Source organism: Chlorocebus sabaeus, chromosome 21 (genome assembly GCF_047675955.1).
Source record: "Chlorocebus sabaeus isolate Y175 chromosome 21, mChlSab1.0.hap1, whole genome shotgun sequence".
In the NCBI taxonomy this organism is placed as follows: domain Eukaryota; kingdom Metazoa; phylum Chordata; class Mammalia; order Primates; family Cercopithecidae; genus Chlorocebus; species Chlorocebus sabaeus.
In genome coordinates this window covers 18,226,123-18,250,163 of record NC_132924.1, presented here as the reverse complement: position 1 = coordinate 18,250,163, position 24,041 = coordinate 18,226,123, and the positions used below count along the sequence as shown (strand labels likewise).

The following is a 24,041-nucleotide window of genomic DNA, read 5'->3' as shown; positions in this document are numbered from 1 at the left end:
TGTGACCAGAACAGGTCACAGATAAGTGGAGTGCTATAAATACTGGGTCCCATCTTAGCAAAGAAATCACAAAAGGGTAACACATTTGCCTTGTTTACACTGCAATTCCTAATATAAGTTGACATCAATAAGGAAGGATAAGCAGAGCACATAATTTTCATTTCTTTTGCCATCTTATCTTGGTCAGGTTAGAAAATCGTTAGTCCTAGAAAATTTCTGGAAGGTACACACCCAAAAAATAGCTTGACAGTGACTGCCTCAGGAAAGGGCAAGAGTCTAACAGGGAAGAAAAACCTGCTTCTCACTTTAGAAGCAGAAGTCACTCTTAGTCATTCTTTGCAGTGAACTTCTTTGATGGCAAAAGTCATTTCATTGGCTCTGGTGACATGGAGGAACCTTCATTCAGGAAGCTTGCTTTTGGGGAGAGTAATCACTGCATTGCTTCTTAAAATCGGTCATTTTCCTCTTGGTTCAATGTAACCTGCACTTGGTCACAGGTTTGGCTGGAAGTTTGTAAAATTCAGACAACTTTGAACATAAACTTTTTAATTACAGTCATACATCACTTAACAGCAGGGATACATTCTGAGAATGTTGTTGTTAGGCAATCTTGTCATTGTGGACATCCTAGAGTGCACTTACACAAACCTAGATGGTACAACCTACCACACACCTAGGCTGTATGGTATGGCCTATGGCCCCCAGGCTGCAAACCTGTACAGCATATTAACTGTACAGAATCCTGTAGGCCATTGTAACACAATGGTATTTGTGCCTCTAAACATATCTAAATGTAGAAAAGGTGAAGTAAAAATACAGTATAAAAGATTTTAAAAATAGTATACCCATATAGGACACTTACAGTGAATGGAGCTTGAAGGACTGGAAGTTGCTCTGGGAGAGTCAGTGAGTGAGTGACGGTGAGGCCTAGGACATTACTGTACACTACTGTAGAATATAAATACTGTGCACTTAGGCTACACTCAATTTTTTTTATTATTATACATTAAGTTGTGGAGTACATGTGCACAATGTTCAGGTTTGTTACATAGGTATACATGTGCCATGTTGGTTTGCTGCATCCATTAACTCATCATTTACATTAGGCATTTCTCCTAATGCTCTCCCTCCCCCCACCAACCCCACTACAGGCCCCTGTGTGTGATGTTCCCCTCCCTATGTCCATGTGTTCTCATTGTTCAACTCCCACTCATGAGTGAGAACATGCGGTGTTTAGTTTTCTCTTCTTGTGTTAGTTTGCTGAGAATGATGGTTTCCAGTTTTATCCATGTCCCTGCAAAGGACATGAACTCATCCTTTATTATGGCTGCATAGTATTCCATGGTGTATATGTGCCACATTTTCTTTATCCAGTCCATCACTGATGGGCATTTGGGTTGGTTCAATTTTTTTTCTTTTTTTTTAAGAATGAATCTCACCTTGTCTCCCAGGTTGGAGTGCAATGGCATGATCTCGGCTCACTGTAACCTCCTCCTCCTGGGTTCAAGCGATTCTCCTGCCTCAGCCTCCTGACTAGCTGAGGCTACAGGCATGCACCACTACACCCGGCTAATTTTTTGTATCTTTAGTAGAGACAAGGTTTCACCATGTTGGCCAGGCTGGTTTCAAACTCCTGACCTCGTGATCCACCTGCGTTGGCCTCCCAAAGTGCTGGGATTACAGGCGTGAGCCACCGTGCCTGGCCTAAATTTTTTTTTTTTTTTTAAAGCAATTATACCATGATGTTATGACAGCTATGACATGACCAGGTGATAGGACTTGTTCAGCTCTATTATAAGCTTATGGGAACACCATTGCCTATGCATCCATTGTTGACTGAAACATCGCTATGCGGCACATCGCTATATGAACGATAAGTAATGAATGCAGAATACAGACACAGATGGAAAAGCATAATTCCCCATCTGGAGACACTGGTACACATAAACATAAAGACATTAGATCGTGTTGTCTATGGTTCTATATCCTAGTGCCTCGTAGACAATTTCCACACCATTAACATTTTTCTGTAATGTTTTATCACATGGATCTACCATCATTTAACACAAGCCTTTCTTGAACATGATGTTTATTGCCTGCTTTTAATTATAAAAATATTGAACAACTCAAATATCTCTCTTTTGTTTCCTTCAGATAATTCTGACAACTTTGTTAATGATCCGTTTTCAGAACACAGAAGGAATCTAGAGATGAATGTAAATTCGTCCTTTGAGCCCTTCCTGTGAACTTGCTACATTTTTTTTATCATCAAGTCCCCAGTGTTTGCAGAGAGAGGGTTAGCTGATTATTAACCCAAATTCAGTCTAAAACATACAATTTTCAATCACAGCTTTAAGGAAACCCACAAGGGTACATTTCCAAACTGCAGCGCTGAAGAGCAGCTTGTTTACCAGTTGCTGAAAACTATTTTCTGAGGATATCTATTTTGTTTTGTCTGGAGAGCCAAATGTTTGAAGTTTTCACATTTACAATTATGATGAAAGCTATCAATATCAAAAGAAAAAGAGATCCTAAAAGTAGTCCCTACCACAAACTGGGTTTTACCCAATTATGGAAGAGTTGTCACAGCATATTTGGGGAGAGGCAGGCCACCAGGGGCTCTCTCTCCCCTCGCTCGCCCTTACCACATGTGCCCACACGCACACACACACCCCCAAGAAACTAAATAAGACCAAAGGGGTCAAATGCCAGGACATTAGAGTCATGTCATTTTGGTTTTAAATGGAAAATCAGTCCTGTAGTCATTTTCTGACCTTAGGGAAAAAAAGCAGGCCGGGATGGTAGCTCACACCTGTAATCCCAGCATTCAGGGAGGCCAGGGCAGGAGGATCTCTCGAAGCCAGTAGTTCAAGACCAGCCTGGGCAACATATCAAGAACCCATCTCTACAAAAACATTTTCAAAATTAGCTGGGCACAGTGGCGTGTGCCTGTAGTCCCTGCTACTCAGGAGGCTGAGGCAGGAAGATTGCTTGGGCCCAGGAGTTTGAGCCTGTAGTGAGCTGTGATTGCACCACTACACTCCAGCCTGAATAACAGAGACTCTGTCTCAAAAAAAAGAAAAAGAAAAAAAAGAAAGGAGAAAAGAAAAAAGGTCAGGCATAGTGGCTAAAGCCTGTAATCCCAGCACTTTGGGAGGCCAAGGTGGGCAGATCACCTGAGGTCAGGAGTTCGAAACCAGCCTGGCCAACATAGCAAAACCCCATCTCTACCAAAAATAGAAAAATTAGCCAGGCGTGGTGGCACATGCCTGTAATCCCAGCTACTCGGGAGGCTGAGGCACGAGAATCACTTGAACCCGGGAGGCAGAGGTTGCAGTGAGCCAAGATCGCACCACTGCACTCCAGCCTAGGCAACAGAGCGAGACTCCATCTCAAAAAAAAAGAAAGAAAAAAAAAAGCCATCTTGGCATCATGTTTGCAGTGAGATTCAAATCAGTCACTCAGTTGCTGTCAGACGTCCCTCAGGATGGATTGTTTAGTACCACTGCCGGGCTTCAAGGATCCTAGCACGCACTAAATCCTAGTTCAAACTTAGACCCTCAGAATTTCCTTCAGTCCTGCCTGAAACTGTCTTCATCGCTGTCCATTCCTGGGCCCCTTGTTGGAGAAGAGTGTTTCTATCCAACCCTCCTGTCCTCCAGGCTCTGGTCTATGAGCCATCCAGTACCAACCAACCCTTTGCAGACATTTCTGTGGCTCAGGGACGCAACAAGCCCTATCTCCCCCTGTGTTATTTCCTCTATCACATTCGTATTAAGCCTGAAGAATGTTGGTCAGTCAGTCATCTGCCTTTGGGCTAGCTGGACTGCAGCTGGTTTCTGAAGTTTTTCAGTCTGGCTTAGTTTTACCCGTGAGTGGGTGACCTCAGAAGTAGGCACCATTAATGAATTTCCTGTGAGGGCCAGGAATAGAAGTGAGCCTCTTTCTGTTTCAACGCCTTATTCATTTCTGGGTGATGCCCTGACAGTTAGACACTTTCACTCAGGGCGAGACAACAAATGTCTCCTGAGCTCAGTGCACAGCCAAGCCTTCCTGAGCTCAGCGAGCAGATCTGGCTGTTTCCCCAGTTTCGCTCTGTAATTTATCACTTAGATAACCTTCAGCTGGTGGGTCTCTGCGACTCCTGTCTTTACAAGGTCAATAATATTTTAAATACACACGAAGCCAAACTGACATGATTCCCTCCAAGAAAAAGAGGCTTATCATTTCAGTCCCAGAAAGCCTTTATGTATTTATTTATTTATTCATGGAAAAAAAAGAGAAGTATGAGGATTCAATACTGCATAGTTTATTGATCAGCAAACTTTTCTTTCATCTTTTGCTTTGTAAACATTTGAGACTGGAATGTGCTGCTGCAGAAATACCACCTTCTAAACCCTGGTATCTGGCTTTGCCAGCTGAGCAGAGCTGAGAGCTAATGACATCAAAGTGAGAAGTCCACCAAAGTGGCACAGAATCTACTCCCTTGTCCTTCAAGTAGCCATGGGCAATGAGAAGGACCAGGAGAGAAAACAGATGCATCTGCATCTCTACCCAACTTCCAGAAGAGCAGCAAAGACTACCACATACAGAGAGTGAACTGTGGCCCCTGTCTGCATACAAAGGATGTACTGGTGGCCCCTGTCTGCATACAAAGGACGTTATCCTTGGGTGTGGAGTATGGAAGTGGGAACCAAAGGAAAATCAGCAATGCCTGTGTTTTTCGTTAGGGATCATTAAGTAATTTGCCCTACATTACGATCTACAATATCGCACATGGCCTATTCTTAAGTTGCCGTTTTGGAACGGACTTGTCTAGACTTTGTAGCACCGGTCCTCATCACCTTCCTGAATTCTGTGTGAGTGAGTTTTATGCTGGTCTCAGAGGGAGAATTGTCTTTCCTTTTTTTAAATCTGGATGTTTGAACTCTTTCTAAGTGTCTTACAAAATTATCATCTGTTACATGAAATTAAACTTGGCTTGAGGATGCCTTCATACTTTTGAGTTGTTACGTAATGGATTGCCACCTCACGTGGGACATGAATTAACTGAAAGCCTAATTTGGGAGTATACTTTGGCAACAAAGGGTTGAGTCTCAGCCAGTCACAACAGTCAAGCTTCAGTCAATCGCAGGTGGCTAACTGATCAGACCATGTTCAAATAAGGCAAACGCTGAGCCGTAACCAGTCCAGCTGCTTCTGTACCACGCTCCCATTCCCCCTCCATAAATGCTGCCTGCCCGCGGTTGCAGAATGGTGCTCTCTCCGCCCTTTCTGGTTCTGGTTCTGAGTGAGGACCACCCCATTCTCACACTGTTCTTTGCTCAATTAAACTCTGTAAATTTACTTTGTCTAAAGTCTTTATTTTAACACTTCAAAATTCTTAACTATTTTAAAGCCTATTTTAGCGTACTTTGCCAAATATCATAGGATGAGTTACACTCTACATTCAATCCCATATATCTGGTGAATGTACTGCAATGTGGAAAATCTATAGTGCCTCTATAGATTTTAACATCTTACTCTGCAAAGGTCTTAAAAAACAAAATGTATGTAGAATCATAGTGAGAATGTCCATTATCATGCTCTAGAACTGCATAGTTTATTGATCAGCAAACTTTTCTTTCACCTTTTACAAAGGTGATGTTTTTAATTTTATAAAATCTAAAATTGAGCTAAGTTAGTTTTGTTTTGTTTTGTTTTGTTTTGTTTTGTTTTGTTTTGTTTTTGAGATAGAGTCTTGCTGTGTCGCCCAGGCTGGAGTGCAATGGTGCAATCTCGGTTCACTGCAATGTCTGCTTCCTGGGTTCAAGGGATTCTCGTACCTCAGCCTTCTGAGTAGCCAGAATTACAGGCATGCGCCACCATGCCTGACTCATTTTTGGATTTTTAGTGGAAACGGGGTTTCATCATGTTGGCCAGTCTCAAACTCTGGTCCTCAAGTGATCCACCCGCCTCAGCCTCCCAAAGTGCTGGGATTACAGGTGTGAGCTACCACACTGGCAAAATTGAGCTAATTTGGTTTAAAGTTAATCATCACAAGTATCAACTTTAGGCTAAGCAAGTTATTTATCTCTGAAGTTTTGTAAAAATGCTTAAGCAGAACCAAGATATTGGAAGCAGGCAGGCAGCATGGAAGGAGTAAACACGTTCTTTGCAGTGAAGTATTAGAACCCTGGTTACCTCTCCAATGGTTGTAAATCTGGGGAAACCTTACTTTTCCTGGATCCTCAGATTCCCTGTTTGTAAATGTTGGTTAATAATGCTTATCTTGCAGAATTTGTTAGGATATGTAAGATGCTATGTGAACAGAAGCCAGCACAGTGAATGCAATAACAGGCATTCAACAAAGAATGAATGTAATCAATAATATTTCAACAAGAAGTCCATTATACATTCAGTACTGAAGTTCAGTGCTACCTGTTGGAAAGTTATAGGCCTACCTTACCAATAATACTTATCTGGAATTTATCTCTCCTTAACAGATGTATGATGAGAAATGTTTCTTGAGCCAATCAGTGTATTAATTTGATTAATATTCATGACTTTGGCATGATTACTTCTTTTTTTTTTTTGAGACAGAGCCTTGCTCTGTCGCCCAGGCCAGAGTGATCTCGGCTCACTGCAACCTCTACTTCCCAGGTTCAAGCAATTCTTCTGCCTCAGCTTCCCAAGTAGCTGGAATGACAGGCACCTGCCACCACACCTGGCTAAGTTTTGTATTTTTTAGTAGAGACGGGGTTTCACTATGTTGGCCAGGCTGGTCTCAAACTCCTGACCTCGTTATCTACCTGTCTTAGCCTCCCCAAGTGCTCGGATTACAGGCGTGAGCCAGATTGCTTTCTTAACCATAGTATAGCACATCATCAACTCTGCTTAGACACTTTTGTATGCTTTCTTTTCCATCATTTTATTACTTTTTCAACTTAGGTGACTTCAGAATCTTTTACCCCTTAGGTTGAAACATTGGTATCAAAAGACATCTGAAACTGATACAAATTTCTAATGCTTATGCTTTTATTCTAAAATTAGGCCTCAGAAGTTTCTAGAAACAGAGGAGCCTCTTTACTGGCCAGGCCAGGACACAGCTTAGTAGCTGCTATTCGAAGCCAACATCAACATGAGTCATTGCCACTGGGTATGTATCATGCTTCTTTGAGCCAGGGGCTCACAGAATACCAACACCTAGCCTTGATTTTTTGTTTGTTTTTCTGGTTTTTGTCAAAAAGCCTTTACTACTCAACATTCTGTGTTTCCTTTCTCCTCTTTTAGGATATAGTGTATTCCCCGACCCCTGCTCCCATTCTCCCCTCTGTCCTTTTCCCCTCTCCCTTCCTTCTCATCTCTCTGTTCCCCTCCCTCTCTTTTCTATTCTTTCCCAAACTCCTTTCTTCCTTACTCTGTTCAGTGATTTGTTAACCCCATGCACAAGAGCATGGTTTAAATAGGGAGGTGAATTTTACTGTTGCTAGACAGTTTTTAATGCATACCTCTCTTTCCACGTATGTATGGCATAAAGTTTGCAGTCTCCATTCCTAACTTCAGCCACCTCTTTCCAAAACATATGCCACTTATATTAAGGAAAATGAAATGAGAGCATCTAAAAGGTGTTTCCATTATCACTACTGGGAAATCAACACATGGATTTCTTTTCACTCATAAAGAATCTTTTACCATAACTGTGGCAAAATGACCAAGAAAAGTTAGAAGGAAGAGAGGAGAACTCCTCTTATGGGAGAGCTATTTTGTTCTCCTTTACCTGTTCATGCAGAGATGCATTAATACCCAGTAAAGATCCTGAAGCATTAAGGATGATTAACATAGATCTGGTTCACTTTGAGTTTGATCCCTTAAAAAATTATAATGCTATTATGTCACATTTTAAAAACTCTCAAGAGCTTGCATTTTTTTGATGAGTATGCTGCCTGCCCTTCAAATGCCTTCATTAATCCTGGTATCAAGCAGCCATTTTCCAATCATCAGAGTGATTATCTCTGGGCTGCAGACTCAACCACAACTCTGTGCTTTTGTCTGTTTCAGCATATAATGACAAGATTGTGGCATTTCTTCGCCAGCCAAACATTTTTGAAATGCTGCAAGAGCGTCAGCCAAGCTTAGCAAGAAACCACACACTCAGGTAAGCCTCGCCCCTCACTCCTGAACTCTAGGTCTTTCCAGCCATTTTTCCTGGTGGGAAAACACCTCTGTGGAGAAAGAGCAGAAGCTTATTATGCATTCTTTTTGTGCATTTAAATGAGAACTTGAATCCTCAAGATGAAGGGTTCGGGGTTCCTGTATTCTGGGAAATGGCATCATCAGAGATGGTCATATTATCAGATTACGTATCATTTATATGGTACTGAAATGATTTCCATTGACTTGGAGGAAAGGACAGGAAGAAAACAAAATAGCTTCCATTAAAAAATTATTTATGCACAGCACCATATAAATTACTTTTAGTTTTGAAATATAATTGTTGAATGGTAAACCAGATATTGAGTGGTCATGTTCGAAAATAAACAAGCAAACAAAATGTTTCCTATGTGTTCTAACTACTTACATCTTATTCTTCATCAGGGTCATTTTTGAACAAGTGCCCCTGAAACTCTGAATCACTTCATGTGGAAGGGATAGCGATCTAAAATGATAAAAAGAGAAAATATTGCCCGAACTTAAATCCTGCTTTCTCACCAAAATATTCAAACATCTTTTTGCTTTGGTTTACTCTGCAACATTCCAAAAACTGGAGAGGCATGGGGGTTAAGAGCACATCCCTTTGACATTTGAATTCTTACTCCAACAGGTAGGGACTACTGATGGAGGTGTGTTATTCAACCCTCTGCCCTTAGTCTCCCAAATGGAGGTCACAAAGTGGGCATGGTTGCGATACTTACATGAGGATGTATAAAGGTTAAGGCAGGGCAAGCGAGAATCCCAGCAATGGCTACATTTCATTCTTCCCTGCCCATGTGGTGCAGTCTTGTGAATGGGGCTGATACCTGCGATACTCTACTCTGACTTCCTCGGGGAATCGCTAACAGCTTCAAGTAGGCTCTTTGCTTTTCAACCCTTGCCACTCCTGCCAGAATGGATCATTCACCATTCTTTCCCCTCCAGCACCCCCTCTTTGACACCTCTTTTTCCTGTATTTTCACTCTGTAAATTAGAGCCACTACCCTCCCAGCTGTCCCTGATCTCCTCTCCTCCCTCTTCTTCCACCTACACATCTAAACATTCACCTCCTCATACTCTCTCCTCCATCCTCGTTTTCTCTTCTCCCTGCCATGGTTCAAGTTTAGGTGCTCATCGTTTCTCTTCTGGACCATACAGGGGTTTCTCCTAAAATATTCCCTATCACCCTATCATAACCAAGTGGCCTACTTAAAGCATAGATTAAATCATGTCCTCCCTACCCTTCAAAAAAGCTTTCATGGTTTCCATCACATATGAAATAAAGTCAATATTTTTTGTTTGTTTTTGAGACAGAGTCTTGCTCTGTTGCCTGGGCTGAAGTGAGGTGGTACAATCTCAGCTTACTGCAACCTCCGCCTCCCAGGTTCAAGCAATTCCTGAGCCTCAGCCTCTTGAGTAACGGGGACTACAGGCACGTGCCACCACACCCAGCAAAATTTTGCTAATTTTTGTATTTTTAGTAGAGATGGGGTTTCCACCATGTTGGTCAGGCTGGTCTCAAACTCCTGACCTCAAGGGATCCACCCATTTCAGCCTCCCAAAGTACTGGGATTACAGGTGTTAGCCACCTTACCCAGCCTGAAGTCAAGATTTCTAAGCACAATGTCCATGGTCTCCAAAGTCTGGCCCTAACCTAACTCTCTATCCTGTGCTAAGCTTTTCCTTCACCACCTCCACCGCACAGGCTGTGTACCCTCCTGCCTTTGTCTTTCCGGGAATGACTTCCCTGTTAAGGACCTCTCATCCCATTTTAAAGGCTCAGATCAAAAGCAAAAATTTGGTGATCTAGGCAGGCTTTAGTATTTCTTTTCTTTGGCAGGGGTGGGAACTTCCTGATGTTGCCAAGGCATTTGTGGGTTTTGTTTGTTTGTTTGTTTTGTTTGTCTGTTTGTTTTTAATTTTTTTATTATACTTTTATGTTCTGGGATAAATGTGAAGAACGTACTGGTTTGTTACATAGGTATACATGTGCCACAGTGGTTTGCTGCACCCATCAACCCGTCATCTACATTAGGTATTTCTCCTAATGCTATCCCACCCCTGGCCCCCTATCCCCTGACAGGCCCTGGTGTGTGATGTTCCCCTCCCTGTGTCCATGTGTTCTCATTGTTCAGCTCCCACTTAATGATTGAGAACATGCAGTGTTTGGTTTTCTGTTCTTACGTTAGTTTGCTGAGAATGGTGGTTTCCTAGTATTTCTTTTGTCCTGCTTTGATAGCATGCTTTTTGTGCCTCAAAGATATTTTTAGATCTCTCGTATTCTGTCATTTACTTGTGTCTCCCTACAGCACTCTAAGCTCTTTAGAGCAAGGCCTTTCTCTTCCTTGTCTTTGTGCCCACTCTGCCCCTTAGAACCGGGTCCTCTACTTTGAAACTAGGAAACACCAATTACTTTTAGAGTGAATGAAAGATCTTTAGCATGAACCAATGATCTTTAGCATGATGAATGGTCACTTTCATTTATGTTCAACTCTTAAGAAGTCTCTCCCCAAGTTTCATTACTGTACTGCTGCAGAAGACAGGGTCATATTCAACCACCTGGGTCATTCATTCATGGACTGCTCTTTGACTCACCTAACAACCTAAGGGAATTTTCAAGGGATTCCCAGGGGAGCTGTATTATCTTAAGGGTTTTTGACGCATGGTTGTTCTTGAACATTCTTTACATTACTGATTCTGCCACTAAGTAGTGAGTTCACTTCTTGCTTTTTGGAAGAATTTCAACTCACCAAAGGCACAAAAGTCTCATTTTAATCATTAGAAAAGTTTTTTTTTTTTTAAGTAATTCCCTATATAAATGAGTGGAATATATTTCCAAAGGGCAGTAAACTGTTTTCAGCCCTATCATGTATCACATTATAACAAAATCCAAGAAACTTTAAATGTTTTGTTGCAATATGGGATTGTACAATTATGATTTTGCAGAGCTGGGGTAACTTGAAATTGGGCCACGTTGGAATTGGAAAAACAACTTGGAAATTATCTAGTATAGAAACTAATAACCTATTTTAAGGTTATGGACTCCTTTGAGATGCATATGGAAGCTCTTTTGGACTCTCCTCCACATATAAATATAAACCTCTGAATATAATTTCAAATAGTTAATGGACCCTAAAGAAACTGTGGACCCAGGTTGAGAACCCAAATATTTCATCAAAAACAGAAGGCTCACAATGACTATCAGAAACTAGACTACGCGATGATAGAATTTAAAAAGCAGAAAGAAAAGAGCAAGAACTTGTTCTTCAGGAGGTCAAGCTTAAGAGATGCAGGGGCCGGGCGCGGTGGCTCAAGCCTGTAATCCCAGCACTTTGGGAGGCCGAGATGGGTGGATCACGAGGTCAGGAGATCGAGACCATCCTGGCTAACACGGTGAAACCCCATCTCTACTAAAAAATACAAAAAACTAGCCGGGCGAGGTGGCGGGCGCCTGTAGTCCCAGCTACTCGGGAGGCTGAGGCAGGAGAATGGCGTAAACCCGGGAGGCAGAGCTTGCAGTGAGCTGAGATCTGGCCACTGCACCCCAGCCTGGGCACAGAGCAAGACTCCGTCTCAAAAAAAAAAAAAAAAAAAAAAGATGCAGGAAGCGGGGCCCTGCTCTCCATGACGAGGCCTCCACCTGCCCCTGAATACCATGTCAGGGTGAGTCAGATCCACTTGGAAGGTTCAGGAGTTGAAGAGAATACCACTCTCCTCGGGACCCCACTCGGAAGAACCCATGGCTTCCTCTGTGGTCCCCAAGAGCAGATGGTGACCTCTGTTCAGCCATTGCTGTTCTCAGGGAGTCATGGAGTCTCTGTCTTGGGTCCGCAAAGCCAGTTGCTGGGTTTGAGTATTTAGAAAACTGTCCAGTTGACAGCAGTGACTTGCAGTGAAAGGCAGGAAGCCACATGTAGAGAAGGGGATGGAGCCAGAAAACCCAGAGGTTAGTGGCATCTGCTATATTTAAGCATCTGCTATATTGGCATGGAGGCGGTCCTTCAACTAGTGCTTTGATTGTGTCACTCATCTGAATCAGGATTGTCCCAGGGCTATGTATGCAGTAGCAAGCAAAACAGACATGTAAATTCCCAATGAATTCGCAATCTATGGAGGGAGACAGATAATAGACAAGCTTGGGTTTGTTTTTTAAGCCAAATATACAGCTACATAATATGTTAAGTGCCATGAACATGATTAGAATTCAGCAATAGTGGAGAATATGCTGGTACAAAGGAAGAGGACTTACATCCTAAACAGAATGCAGGGAAAGTTTTTCCAAGTAGGTGGTGCTTAAGCTGAAACGTGTAGGATGAGAAGGCAAGGTGCCTTGAGATGCAAAGTAGAGGTCAGGGAGAGAGTATGCAAAGGCCCTGAGGCAGGAAAAGCTTAGACTTAGGTGAAGAATGAAAGAAAGCTAGTGTGGCGCAGGGGTAGATTGGGAGGGTAGGCGAGACCTACCGTGGTGAAGTTGGAGAGGGAGGCCCTATCACCAACAGGAAAGATTTTATTTGAATTGTGATTCTATTTGAGAAGTGATTGAGAAGTTTTCCACTGGAAAGAAATAGGATTGCATCTGTGCTTTTAACGACCACAGCTGCTTTTTCATGACCTTTTTCGTCTGTTTTTCATGACCACCGATGAAATATGATTGCAGCTGTGGTCGTTAAAAACACAGATGCAATGTTTGGGCAGCTTTGTGGGGAAAAGATAGGGAGGGGCATAAGATGGAACAGGGGCTATGCAGGAGACTATTATATTCATCCACGTGAGAGATGATGGTTGTGTGGACAATGGGAAAATATGGATTAAGAGGAGGGAGCAGTTTGGGGTGATACTGTGGATGCAAAAACAACAGGAGCTGATGACAGCTTGAACATGGTGGGTGAGGAGAAGAGAGCAATTAAGAATGACAGCCAAGTGTGGGGCTTGCGCAGGTGAGTGGATAATGTTGTCATTACTGAGATGGGAAAGACTGGAGGAGGAACTGGCTTGAAGAGAGGAAGAATGTCAAGGATTTCATTTTGGATATTGAGTTTTGAGGTCTTGGAAGCCACAAGTGGCTTCAAATGTCAGGATGTCAAGGAGGCAGGCGCCTGTCCTGTCCTGAGCTCTAGGGAAAGTGTGCTCTGGAGTTCTCCTGATGGTCAAGGGATATATGTAGGAGAGACAGCCGGCATTCTCGGCCTCAGATGTCTTCCCAAGTTCTCAGTGCACTTTGGGATGGAGTCCCAGGGGCATCTGGAGCTCCCTCACACCACTGGCTCTGCATGAAATGCTGCTAGACATGACAGAGAATATAATGTCTGATGGAGAGCCACCAAAACTCTCAGAAAATTGTGCTTAGCATTCAGACACCTGGATGTGGTCCATACGGTGATGCCATGATAGAACCACTGCACTAGGTGGCACTTTCTAAACTGAGGACTGCACTTTGCTGCCCTAGTGGAGATGGCCCTCTCTGGGCTTCTTTTTCCTCCAGGAAGGGAGGCCAGGGGCTTAACCAGATGTGGATCCCTTGGGGCAGGAGGATAACCTGCCCAGGGGGACATTATCATTGGCAGAGCATATACATTTGAGGTCATTCATAAGGCCAAAGTCATTAAATTAGAGACGATTCAAGAGCATCTTCCAAACAACAGGGCTGTGAGGTAGTGTCAGGATTTGGAGGAGAAAGCCCGGGGCTGGGGTCAAGGACATAGGCAGAGGGAGAAGAAGGTGACAAGAGGGGTGGGGATGTTCTGTTCTCTTGGCTGGGCTTCCACACGTTCCCTGCTGAATGACATGTGGACAGTGCTGCTCCCTTTTTCAAACCCCGTCAAAGAAGCCACTGTGAACACCCCCTAGGTTCTGGCGATGCCATTTCCTGCAACGGTGCTTCACCCGCACTGAGGTTGGATCAGAGTGCATTTCCCTGTTTAATCCCATTCTGTCTATCTTTGTAGAGGCTCAAAATCTTCCCTTGCCTTAAAAAAAAGATCTCCATGCCAAAAGGTCAAATTGATTATATTTTTTGCCTGAAAATCTCTAAGTTATGGTGAAGATTTGGATTTATATTAATACAATCAAAGAGAGGAAAAAGTCGTATCTGCAGTATTTTGGAAAATATACATATATTTTTTAATCATTCATCTTTTGGGCCAGGTGCAGTGGCTAATGCCTGCAATCCCAGCACTTTGGAAGGCTGAGGCGGTCGCATCTCTTGAGCCTAGGAGTTCAACACCAGCCTGGGCAACATGGTGAAACCCTCTCTGTACTAAAAATACAAAAATTAGCCAAGCCCGATGGTGTGTGTTTGTAGTCCCAGCTACATGAGGGGACTGAGGCAGGAAGATCACTGGAGCCTTGGGAGGTTGGGGCTTCAGTGAGCCATGAACAGGCCACTGCACTGCAGACTGAGCAACAGAGTGAGACCCTGTCTCAAAAAAATGATTTCTTTTTTAAAGAAAATACAAAAAACTAGCCGGGTGTGGTAGTGCATGCCTATAATCTCAGCTACTCAGGAAGCTGAGGCACAAGAATCGTTTGAACCCAGGAGGCAGAGGTTGCAGTGAGCTGAGATTGTACCACTGCCTCCAGCATGGGCAACAGAGCAAGACTCTGTCTCAAAAAAAAAAAAAAAGAAAGAAAGAAAACAGAAGAAAAGAAAATCATCCATCTTTTACCACTGGGAGAAACTGAGTGAAGGGTATACAGGATCTGTCTGTTTATTTCTTATAATTACACATGACTCTAAAATTACCTCAAAGTAAAAATTAAAAAAAGAAAAAAGTTAAAGATTTTTTAAAAAACAGATCCTTAATTTTCCCTGATTTCTACTGCATCTCTTCAAAAAAGACAAAAAATATTAACTCCTTTGAAGCATGCATACAATAGAAAGATTCTGGATATGGTGTTTGTAATATTTGAATAACATCAGGGAAGCAAATTAAAAAGTTAATTTGATCCAAAAACTCCTACTTATCCATAGACTTACTTGAAACAATTTGCCGAGTTGGAGTTGGAGGTTGTCTAAAAGGATCAGAATAGATGAAGTTGTAGCTAACAGAGACAAAATTGATGCCTGTGCCTTGACTGACCTGGGAGACTGTTCTTGGTTCTTGGGGCCGGGCCCCCTCTGTGCCCAATGTGGTATTATATATTTTCCATCAGGCACAAGATTTTTCAAGAGACACCCACCCGCCAGCTCACTCTTTCTTCCCATGGCTTCCAACATGACATGAGCCCAGAACAGTCTTTTTTTTTTTTTTTTTTTTTTGAGATGAAGTCTCACTCTGTCACCCAGGGTGGAGTGCAGTGGCATGATCTCAGTTCACTGCAACCTCCGCCTGCCGGGTTCAAGCGATTCTTCTGCCTCAGCATCCTGAGTAGCTGGGATTACACGCAGGCACCATCACACCTGGCTAATTTTTGTATTGTTAGTGGAGACAGGGTTTCACCATTATTTCTCAGGCTGGTCTTGAACTCCTGACCTCGTGATCCACCCGCCTTGGCCTCCCAAAGTGTTGGGATTACAAGTGTGAACCACTGTGCCCGGCCCCAGAACGGTCTTTCAGGAGCTGTCTCTTACCCAGCTCCACTCCTGACTGTCTTAGCTACCTGAGGACCTAACTTTGCTGTGTTCCTCAGCTTCCGTACCTGTGCAAGTCTGTAGAAAAGCCATCCGTTATAGAGCATCCTGAGAGCCTGTGATACGAGCTTAGAATTCTGCAAAATACATGGGACGTTAGGACATTGCTATTCAGCAGTATTGGAAAAGGAAATAAGAGATCCGAAGAAGATGTATTCCTGAGCTTATGTGTTGGCGTCTAATTTTCCTCTTCTTTCTCGCATGATTCAGGGAGAAAATCCATTACATTCGGACTGAGGGTAATCACGGGCTTGAGAAGTTGTCCTGTGATGCAGATCTGGTCATTTTGCTGAGGTAAGGGGCTAGGCCTGAAATCCTTCTGGAAAAGCTTCCCTGGGCAGCTCTTCTCCATCACGACCACACTGAAAATGGCCTAGACTGAAACACTCACCGCTTGTTCTAGAGGATTCTAGTAACTGCAACGCAAATGGGGCCCCACCCTTGTACCCGTGTCCACCACAGTCCTTAGATTTGCCAACTGAGGTAGCAAGAGCTGCGTAAAGTACTTGATGGAAACATTGTTTTAGGATTAATCAGGGTTTAAAACAACACTGAGAATTTGCAAGCGGGATGTACCTATCTTTCTATACTACATTTAAATCTAATAACTTTTGTTGCTTTGTGAGAACTGTAACTGCTGCTACCCCAATTCATGAACACTTTCCCAGGGAGGTAAAACTGACTTTTCTTTTTCTTTCTTTCTTTCTTTTTTTTTTTCTTTCATTTGCAGTCTCTTTGAAGAAGAGATTATGTCCTACGTCCCCCTGCAGGCTGCCTTCCACCCTGGGTATAGCTTCTCTCCTCGCTGTTCACCCTGTTCTTCACCTCAGAACTCCCCAGGTAACAGGAATCTGGCCTAATAGCTCCTGTTAAGTGGCCATGTGTTTCCTCCAGTGAAGGTGAATGAAAGGCAACTGTATGTGTGTGTTCTTTCTCTTGGCCTTCCCAATTCCCTAATTGAAAATGCACTCTATCAGGTTTTGACAAATGGCTGCCTGTTTTTTGTAATGCCCCCCAAGCAGAATGGGGTTTACAGTTTGAAATGGTTGGGGAAAAAAAAATTTTGCTGGGCAGGTGTCTCATGCTTGTAATCCCAGTGCTGTGGGAGGCCAAGCCAGAAGGATCATTGAGCCCAGGAGTTAAAGACCAGCCTGGGCAACATAGCAAGATCCCCTTCTCTACAAAAAAATTAAAAATAAGCCAAGTGAGGTAGCATGTGCCTGTAGTCCCAGCTACTAGGGAGGCTGAAGCAGGAGGGTTCCTTGAGCCCAGGAGGTTGAGGCTGCAGTGAGCTGTGATTTCACCACTGCACTCCTACCTGGACAACAAAGAGAGACCCTATCTAAAAAAAAAAAAAAAAAAGAAAGAAAGAAAGAAAAAAAGAAAAAAAAAATTAAGATAGTATTTTATGACACATGAAAACTGTATGAAATTTAAATTACGGTGTCCATAAATAAAGTGTAATTGGACCCCAGCCATGCCTGTTCTATGCTAGCTTTCACACCAGACCTGAGTAATAGCAACAGAAACCACATGGTCTGCAAAGCCTAAAATATTTACTCTCTGGTCCTTCGCAGAAAAAGGTTACTGTCCCTGCTCTAAATTACTATTGCATTCCAAAGTCACTCTCCAAGCATGTCGAAGGGAAGAGCCCTTTCTGAAACATTCTACCTTGTGACTCTGAATCGACTGCACACCACTTTTGGTGATAGAGCTGCTAGGAACCATTGTTATATCTCCACAAAGATTCCAAAGAATTTTCGTACACATTTCAAAATTATTCCCCATTTTCTTTATGTATGAGAATGAACTTGTGGTACAAAAATTCTTTGCAGGTATTTTCCATTCCAAGTGAGGGAATATATATGTTGAACTGTTTAGTGAATAAAAGATATTTTTGCCAGACACAGTGGCTCACACCTTCAATCCCAGCACTTTGGGAAGCTGAGGTCGGTGGATCACTTGAGCCTAAGAGTTCTTCGAGACCAGCCTGGGCAATATAGTGAGACCGCATCTCTACCAAAAAAAAAAAAATTTAAATTAGTCAGGTGTGGTGGTGCACACCTTTAGTATCAGCTATTCAGGAGGCTAAGATGTGATCTCTTGAACCTGGGAGACAGAGGTTGCAGTGAACCGAGATTGTGCCACTGCACTCCAAGCACTAGTTAACAGAGCAAGACCCTGTCTCAAAAAACAAACAAACGAAAAAAGAGATATTTTCTGGATTCATCAAGATAAAGAGCTTAGGTCAAATCCATACCTCCAGACTGGATCCAGATATCAGAGAATTTTTCCATTCGTATTTGACTTGCATTATCACATCGTTGTAGGTTTCATTTAAAATAAAAGAGATTAGTTTGAAATATCTAGGAACATCCTATCTCACAAGCTCTAGGGCCAGGGTTGGACCATGGTTTCTGAAGCCAGTGGTGAAATTCCCAAGAGAAACAGAACTTGGCAATAAGCTTTTTCTCTGAGAAAGGGATTTCACACTCAGAGTTAGTATCATTCAGTACTGCCGTAGATCTCCAGACTAGAGTATCTTTTAGTCTGGTTCCTCCAAGTTGTAGCACTCAGAACTCTCTCTTAGAGGTAGTTTTGCTGTTAAAATACGTTTTCAAGATTGTATCTCCCTGTTGTCACTTCCTCCAAACAAGTGTACCAACAGCATTGTTAAGGAAATGTGCAATGCTTACTACCTCTGACACACAACATAATTAAGATCCCCTTGCCTAAGGGGACCAGGAGCTTTGCTAGAGCCGACATCAGTACAGCCACACACTTTCAGCGCTCACAGGATGACCTACTTTTGGGGAGCGAAGACAAAAGTAGGGGGTTTTGGGGGGAAAGTTTGAAGAAGCTGTAGGACTGCATGATGGTCTGCCATGTTGTAGAGATTCTCCCAGCCCAATAATGTGCTTATGCTTTGATACTAGACTATGATGTTAACATCATTATATGGGAGAGGTATCATACCGCAAATAGAAAAATAAGAGTAAATGAAGAGTTATTTCCTATATGAAAATTATTTGGATATTCTAAAAGGAATAAACTTGCCAGATAGAGATATGACTGATGCCATGAATCTAAGTAATCATCCAATTCATTTTGTCAAAGTACTTCTTTATTCTCTAGCATTGACCACAGGATCCTAGAATATGTAATCCAAATATGTTAATTTTAAACTTTACAATCCCTATTCTCTTAGACCTGTATGAAATCTACCCAGGTGCTACAGAGATGGTGAATCATGAAGTTTATGCCAAAGTACTCTGTAAAGCATAAATTATTTGAGAAATGAACAGCAGCCATCGTAGGAACAGGTGACAGTACCAGCGGTAGTGAAAATCATAATTAATAAAATATACTGAAATGTGCTGGATAGAAAATTATACTTGCACCAACAGACCTGTATTCTAGTTCTGTGTACATCCCAAAACCTGGTATTCCAGCAAGACCACTTCTTTGCAAGTGATGGCCATTGGTTCCCTCAGGCCCAGGTGTTGTGGGGCCCAGGTGGGCGGGGCTCCCCATACTTCCTTGCTTTTACCATTCAGCCATATCCCTCCCCTCCCTTTCTCCCAGTTACTGTCATCTACCAACCTTTTTCTCATTCTCAAGGCCTGTGGCCCCTGCCTTGTGGTCTTCTTCTCCTTCCCAAGCAGGTCCTTCCATCCTCCTGGATGACTTCAACATCGACAGGGACCCTCATTCTGTTCCCTGGCTTCCCAGTCTCTAGACTTTGTCTGCAATGACTTTCTCCTCCCCTGCCTCAACCACTTACTCCCAAAATCACATTCCTGACCTTGTGATCTTCTCCACAATCACTAATTCAAACCTCCTCTTCCCTTCCGATGTGCTTGATCCACTACCCTCCCTAGTACCATCCTTTGGCCTCATCAAGGCCTCTGGTTCATGGACTTTTCTCCTTTCCTTTCTAACGTCTTTCCCTGATGCAGCATAGATTCTGCAGTTCATCATTTCAGTAGCACCCTTGCCAATGCCCTGAACTCCCCTGGCCCTCTCCGCTTTGTTTGCACCCTCTGGCAGAGCTTCATCCCGAGATGAACCTTCCTGTCTGCTTCCCCCCCTTCTGCAATCAGGCACTCTTGGGCAAATTCACCTCACAAGGCAGATTATTAATTCTAAATTAGTCATCTCTCATCTCATATGAATCTTGACCATCCAAAGGAAAATTCTAGCACATTTTTTTCTATCTCCTCTATTATTTCAAACATTTCCCCTAAAGCCTCCAACCCTCAGCACCCCTCCTCTCTCCTAGCAAATGACATCCTGTTTTACTTCACTGAGAAGTTGAAGCCATCCAGCAGAAATGTTCTCAAAGGCCTGCCATCAGACCCACAAGACTAGCAAACCTGCACACATCTTCTCTGTCACACCTGGAGGTCACGAAAGGAGGTGTCCTCCCTAAGGTCGCCATGAACTCTGGCCACCCAATCCGGCAGGCCATTCTCAGCCATCCTAATCTTCAGCAGCCTGTAACATGACCAGCTGCTGTCCCCCAGCATCCCCTCTTCAGTGTGCTTCTGGGACACCACTCCAGACATCTCATCTACTTCCCTGGCCATTCCCGCGGCCTCATCCTCCTCTTCCTATCATCCTCAAGGCTCAAACCCAGGCTTTTTTCTCCACTCAAACTGTGTCTCTCTCCAGACAAAGGGACTATCATCAAAGACAAAGTTCATACTCTTCCCTCACAAATGTATTCTTTTTCCACTACTCCCCATCTCAGTGAATGTCAGCGCAGGGCGTTCAGTTACAAAATCTGAAACCCAACTTTCCCTCACTACCTATATCCAATTCACTGCCTCTTAAATACATCTCCTCTCTGCCTACTTTGCTTCATCTCCACTGACACTAGCCTAGTCCCACTTGAGCTCTTTAAATCCACCTTGGTCCTCTGGGGTTTTGTTCTCTTCTGCAGGAAGATGGATGTTTTTATGATTCAAGTGACATCATGCCAGCCGTTATGCAAGGGCTTCCTACTACCCTTAGCATAAAACAAAATTGCTTAACAATGTACCTTGTCCTGTTTCATGCAGCTCCTACCCACCTCTCAGGCCTTGTTTTTGTACCACTTTGGTCCTTGGACCCTGTGCTCCAGACAAACTGGAGTACCACTTTCCATTCTGCCACAGGACCTTTGCACATGCTGATCTTCCACCTGGAATGCTCTTCTTCTCCCAGCTCATCTTCTCTCTTAGTTAAGGCAAAGCTTTTCTTGACCCATGCAGTCTAATTTGTGCCTATTTATTCTTCAGATTGTCCCCAGAGATGCCTTCCCAGACTTAGCCTGAACTCCCCTCTCCGTTTTGTTTGCACCCTCTGGCAGAGCTTCATCCCTAGATGAACCTTCCTGTCTGCTTCCCCCACTTCTGCAATCAGGCACTCTTGGGCAAGGAGCAGATGAGATCACAGCAGACTCTGTGATCTCAACGAACTGGGTTTCTTTCCTTCATAGGTAACAATCATTGTAACTTGTATTATATACTCATTTCTGAGAGTTTACCAGCATCAGTCTTCTCTAAATTGTAACCTTAGTACCCGGAATATAGTAAGTAACTAATAAATGGTTATTGAATGGGCAAGCCTTGATTCTGACCACCTTTAAAACTCGGGTAAGAATGTTAATTTTCCATTCTTTTTTTAATTAAAAGGTATATATAGTAAAGTGTTTACAAAGCACTCTAAATGAGACAAAAGTTCTCCCCTATATAGAGTTAACAAATTATTATTATTGTAAACTTTACTTTTATGATGCAAGGTCATCTAATATAAACTCTAATCTAATATAAACTCCTAAATGCTCTGAGCCTTTGTGTACAGGTATGTTTATTTGAGCATCAATATCAATACAGGAGCATGATGGACACATATACTAAAGTCCTACTTACCTCATTATAGTTTCAATCACTTCTTGTAGCAACTTACAAGGAAAGTTTAGTTCAGTTTATGTTAATTATTTTAGATTATGCAAGTACAATTAAAGCCAAGAAAAATGCTCATCTAGGTCCTTTTAAGAGAAGTATAACTTGAAAGAATTAGAGAGGAAGACATAAATATTTATTCTCATTAGAACTCATAAATGAATTTAGTATATTATTTGTATACTTTAGTATATTATTTCTATTTATTATAAAAGCCACTGAGAGAGTGATGGAAATCAAGGGACTTCTTGGAGAAGAAGAATATGGAGATGCCAGAATGTGCCTCTGTTGGGCTCTTGCTCTACTGTCACTTTGCATATTTGTTCTTCCACAGAAAGTGATGACCTCATGCCTGTAATCCCAACACTTTGGGAGGCCTAGGCGGGCGAATCACTTGAAGTCAGGAGTTCCAGACTAGCCTGGCCAACGTAGTGAAAGCTCATCTCTACTAAAAATACAAAAATTAACAACAATTAGCTGGGCGTGGTAGTGCACGCCTGTAATCCCAGTACTTTGGGAGGCCAAGGCGGGTGAATCACCTGAGGTCAGGGGTTTGAGACCAGCCTGATCAACATGGTGAAACCCTGTCTCTACTAAAGACACAAAAAATATCAGCAAGGTGTGGTAGCACACACCTATAATCCCAGCTACTCGTGAGGCTGAAGTAGGCGAATCACTTGAACCCAGGAGGTGGAGGTTGCGGTGAGCCGAGATCGCACCACTGCACTCCAGCCTGGGCAACGGAGCGAGACTCTTTCTCAAAAAAAAAAAAAAAAAAAGGAGAAGAAGAAGAAGAAAAAGAAGAAAAAAGAAAGTGATGACCTCTGTGTGCTTCTCTCTGCAGGTTTACAGAGAGCCAGCGCAAGAGCCCCTTCCCCCTACCGGAGAGACTTTGAGGCCAAGCTCCGCAATTTCTACAGAAAACTGGAAGCCAAAGGATTTGGTCAGGGTCCAGGGAAAATTAAGTGAGTGTTCCAGTGCTTAGCACTGAATTCAGACAGTAGATTTTTCTATCCCCTTCTCCCCTACACCCTTGTAATATTGTTTTTGAGATCGGCTACTCTGGTGTGGTAGTGGTTATGGTCTGAAGCGGGGGAAGAAGGAAGTTGGGAAGCTGGAAGGAAAGAAGAAAGGACATTAGGAAATTGGAAGGGAGGCAGGAAGAGAAGGTAAGAGAGGAAAAGAGAATGAGAAAGAACAGAGTATTTTAGACAAAGGCATGTAGAAAATCACAGGGTAGACCTTTTCAGAAAACAAGGAATCTTGAACTAAATAAAAAATCTCATATTTTCCTTCACTTATTCTTGGGAAAAAAATTTAACTCATTAGTCAAATTTAAAGACTCTTGGTAACTTTGTAATTGAAGTCTAAGTAAAATGTTGTTTATAGTTTCCCTTCTGGGTTTATTATTTTCAACTTAAAAAGCTGAACCCAAACTCAGGAATCTTAAGCAATATCCTATGAGTTGATCAAAATGAACTATCTTAAAAGCAGTTCCATATGATGGCATGCACAAGAAGTGTACACATTTTCCTTGCGCTCCTGATGTTTTGAAAAGCGTGTTCAGATAATCCCTCGATGAACTGACGGAACCTGCATCCTGCTCTTTCCTCTCGTTGGAGAGGCTGGGGAGTGAGAACCTAAACCTGGGCACTCACAACTCACTTAGAACCCTGTCCAGCATCCTGACTTGAGGGCCACCACTCACCACCCCTTCTCCTTCTCAGGCTCATTATTCGCCGGGATCATTTGTTGGAGGGAACCTTCAATCAAGTGATGGCCTATTCGCGGAAAGAGCTCCAGCGAAACAAGCTCTACGTCACCTTTGTTGGAGAAGAGGGGTGAGACACCAGGAGTTTTATGCAGACACCTAAGCGTGGGTGGGCCAGAGCCTCAGGATCAGGGGTGATTTTTCTCAGGAAGGAGCAGGGTAGCTGTCAGCCTTCACCCCAAGGCGATTCCTTCCCAGGATGTCCTTCTTTTCAGGTATTGCCAAGCTTCAAAAAATGCCATGTTCTTCAAAAAGCTAAGATTATTGGCATGCACAAGAGGCTGAGATCACATGGTCAAAGGATAAGCCAAAAATACAGTCCCAGGGCACTGGATCTTTCCTTTTTAGGTGTTGTACGCTTCTGAGTATCTAATTTAAAAACCTCTTTCTCTTAAAGCGTATGTATACAACTTCATGCCAAACTTTTCATATCATTTCAGTGATTTCATGGGAAACCACCTCAACCATGAAGGACAAGCCCACATGCACACACACACTCATGCACACACACACGCATGCA

The 24,041-nt window shown here is 42.9% G+C and overlaps 1 protein-coding gene across 1 annotated transcript in view; it reads left to right on the top strand.

Annotated features, from left to right (window-relative positions):
* Positions 1-24,041, top strand: part of HECW1 (HECT, C2 and WW domain containing E3 ubiquitin protein ligase 1) — a 252,853-nt gene that overhangs the window by 174,925 nt on the left and 53,887 nt on the right. The window contains exons 15-20 of the mRNA XM_007981511.3: positions 7,033-7,138; positions 8,041-8,137; positions 16,013-16,096; positions 16,533-16,642; positions 22,595-22,715; positions 23,478-23,591. Coding sequence (XP_007979702.2) covers positions 7,033-7,138; positions 8,041-8,137; positions 16,013-16,096; positions 16,533-16,642; positions 22,595-22,715; positions 23,478-23,591 — 632 coding nt within the window. The remainder of the gene's footprint in view (positions 1-7,032; positions 7,139-8,040; positions 8,138-16,012; positions 16,097-16,532; positions 16,643-22,594; positions 22,716-23,477; positions 23,592-24,041) is intronic.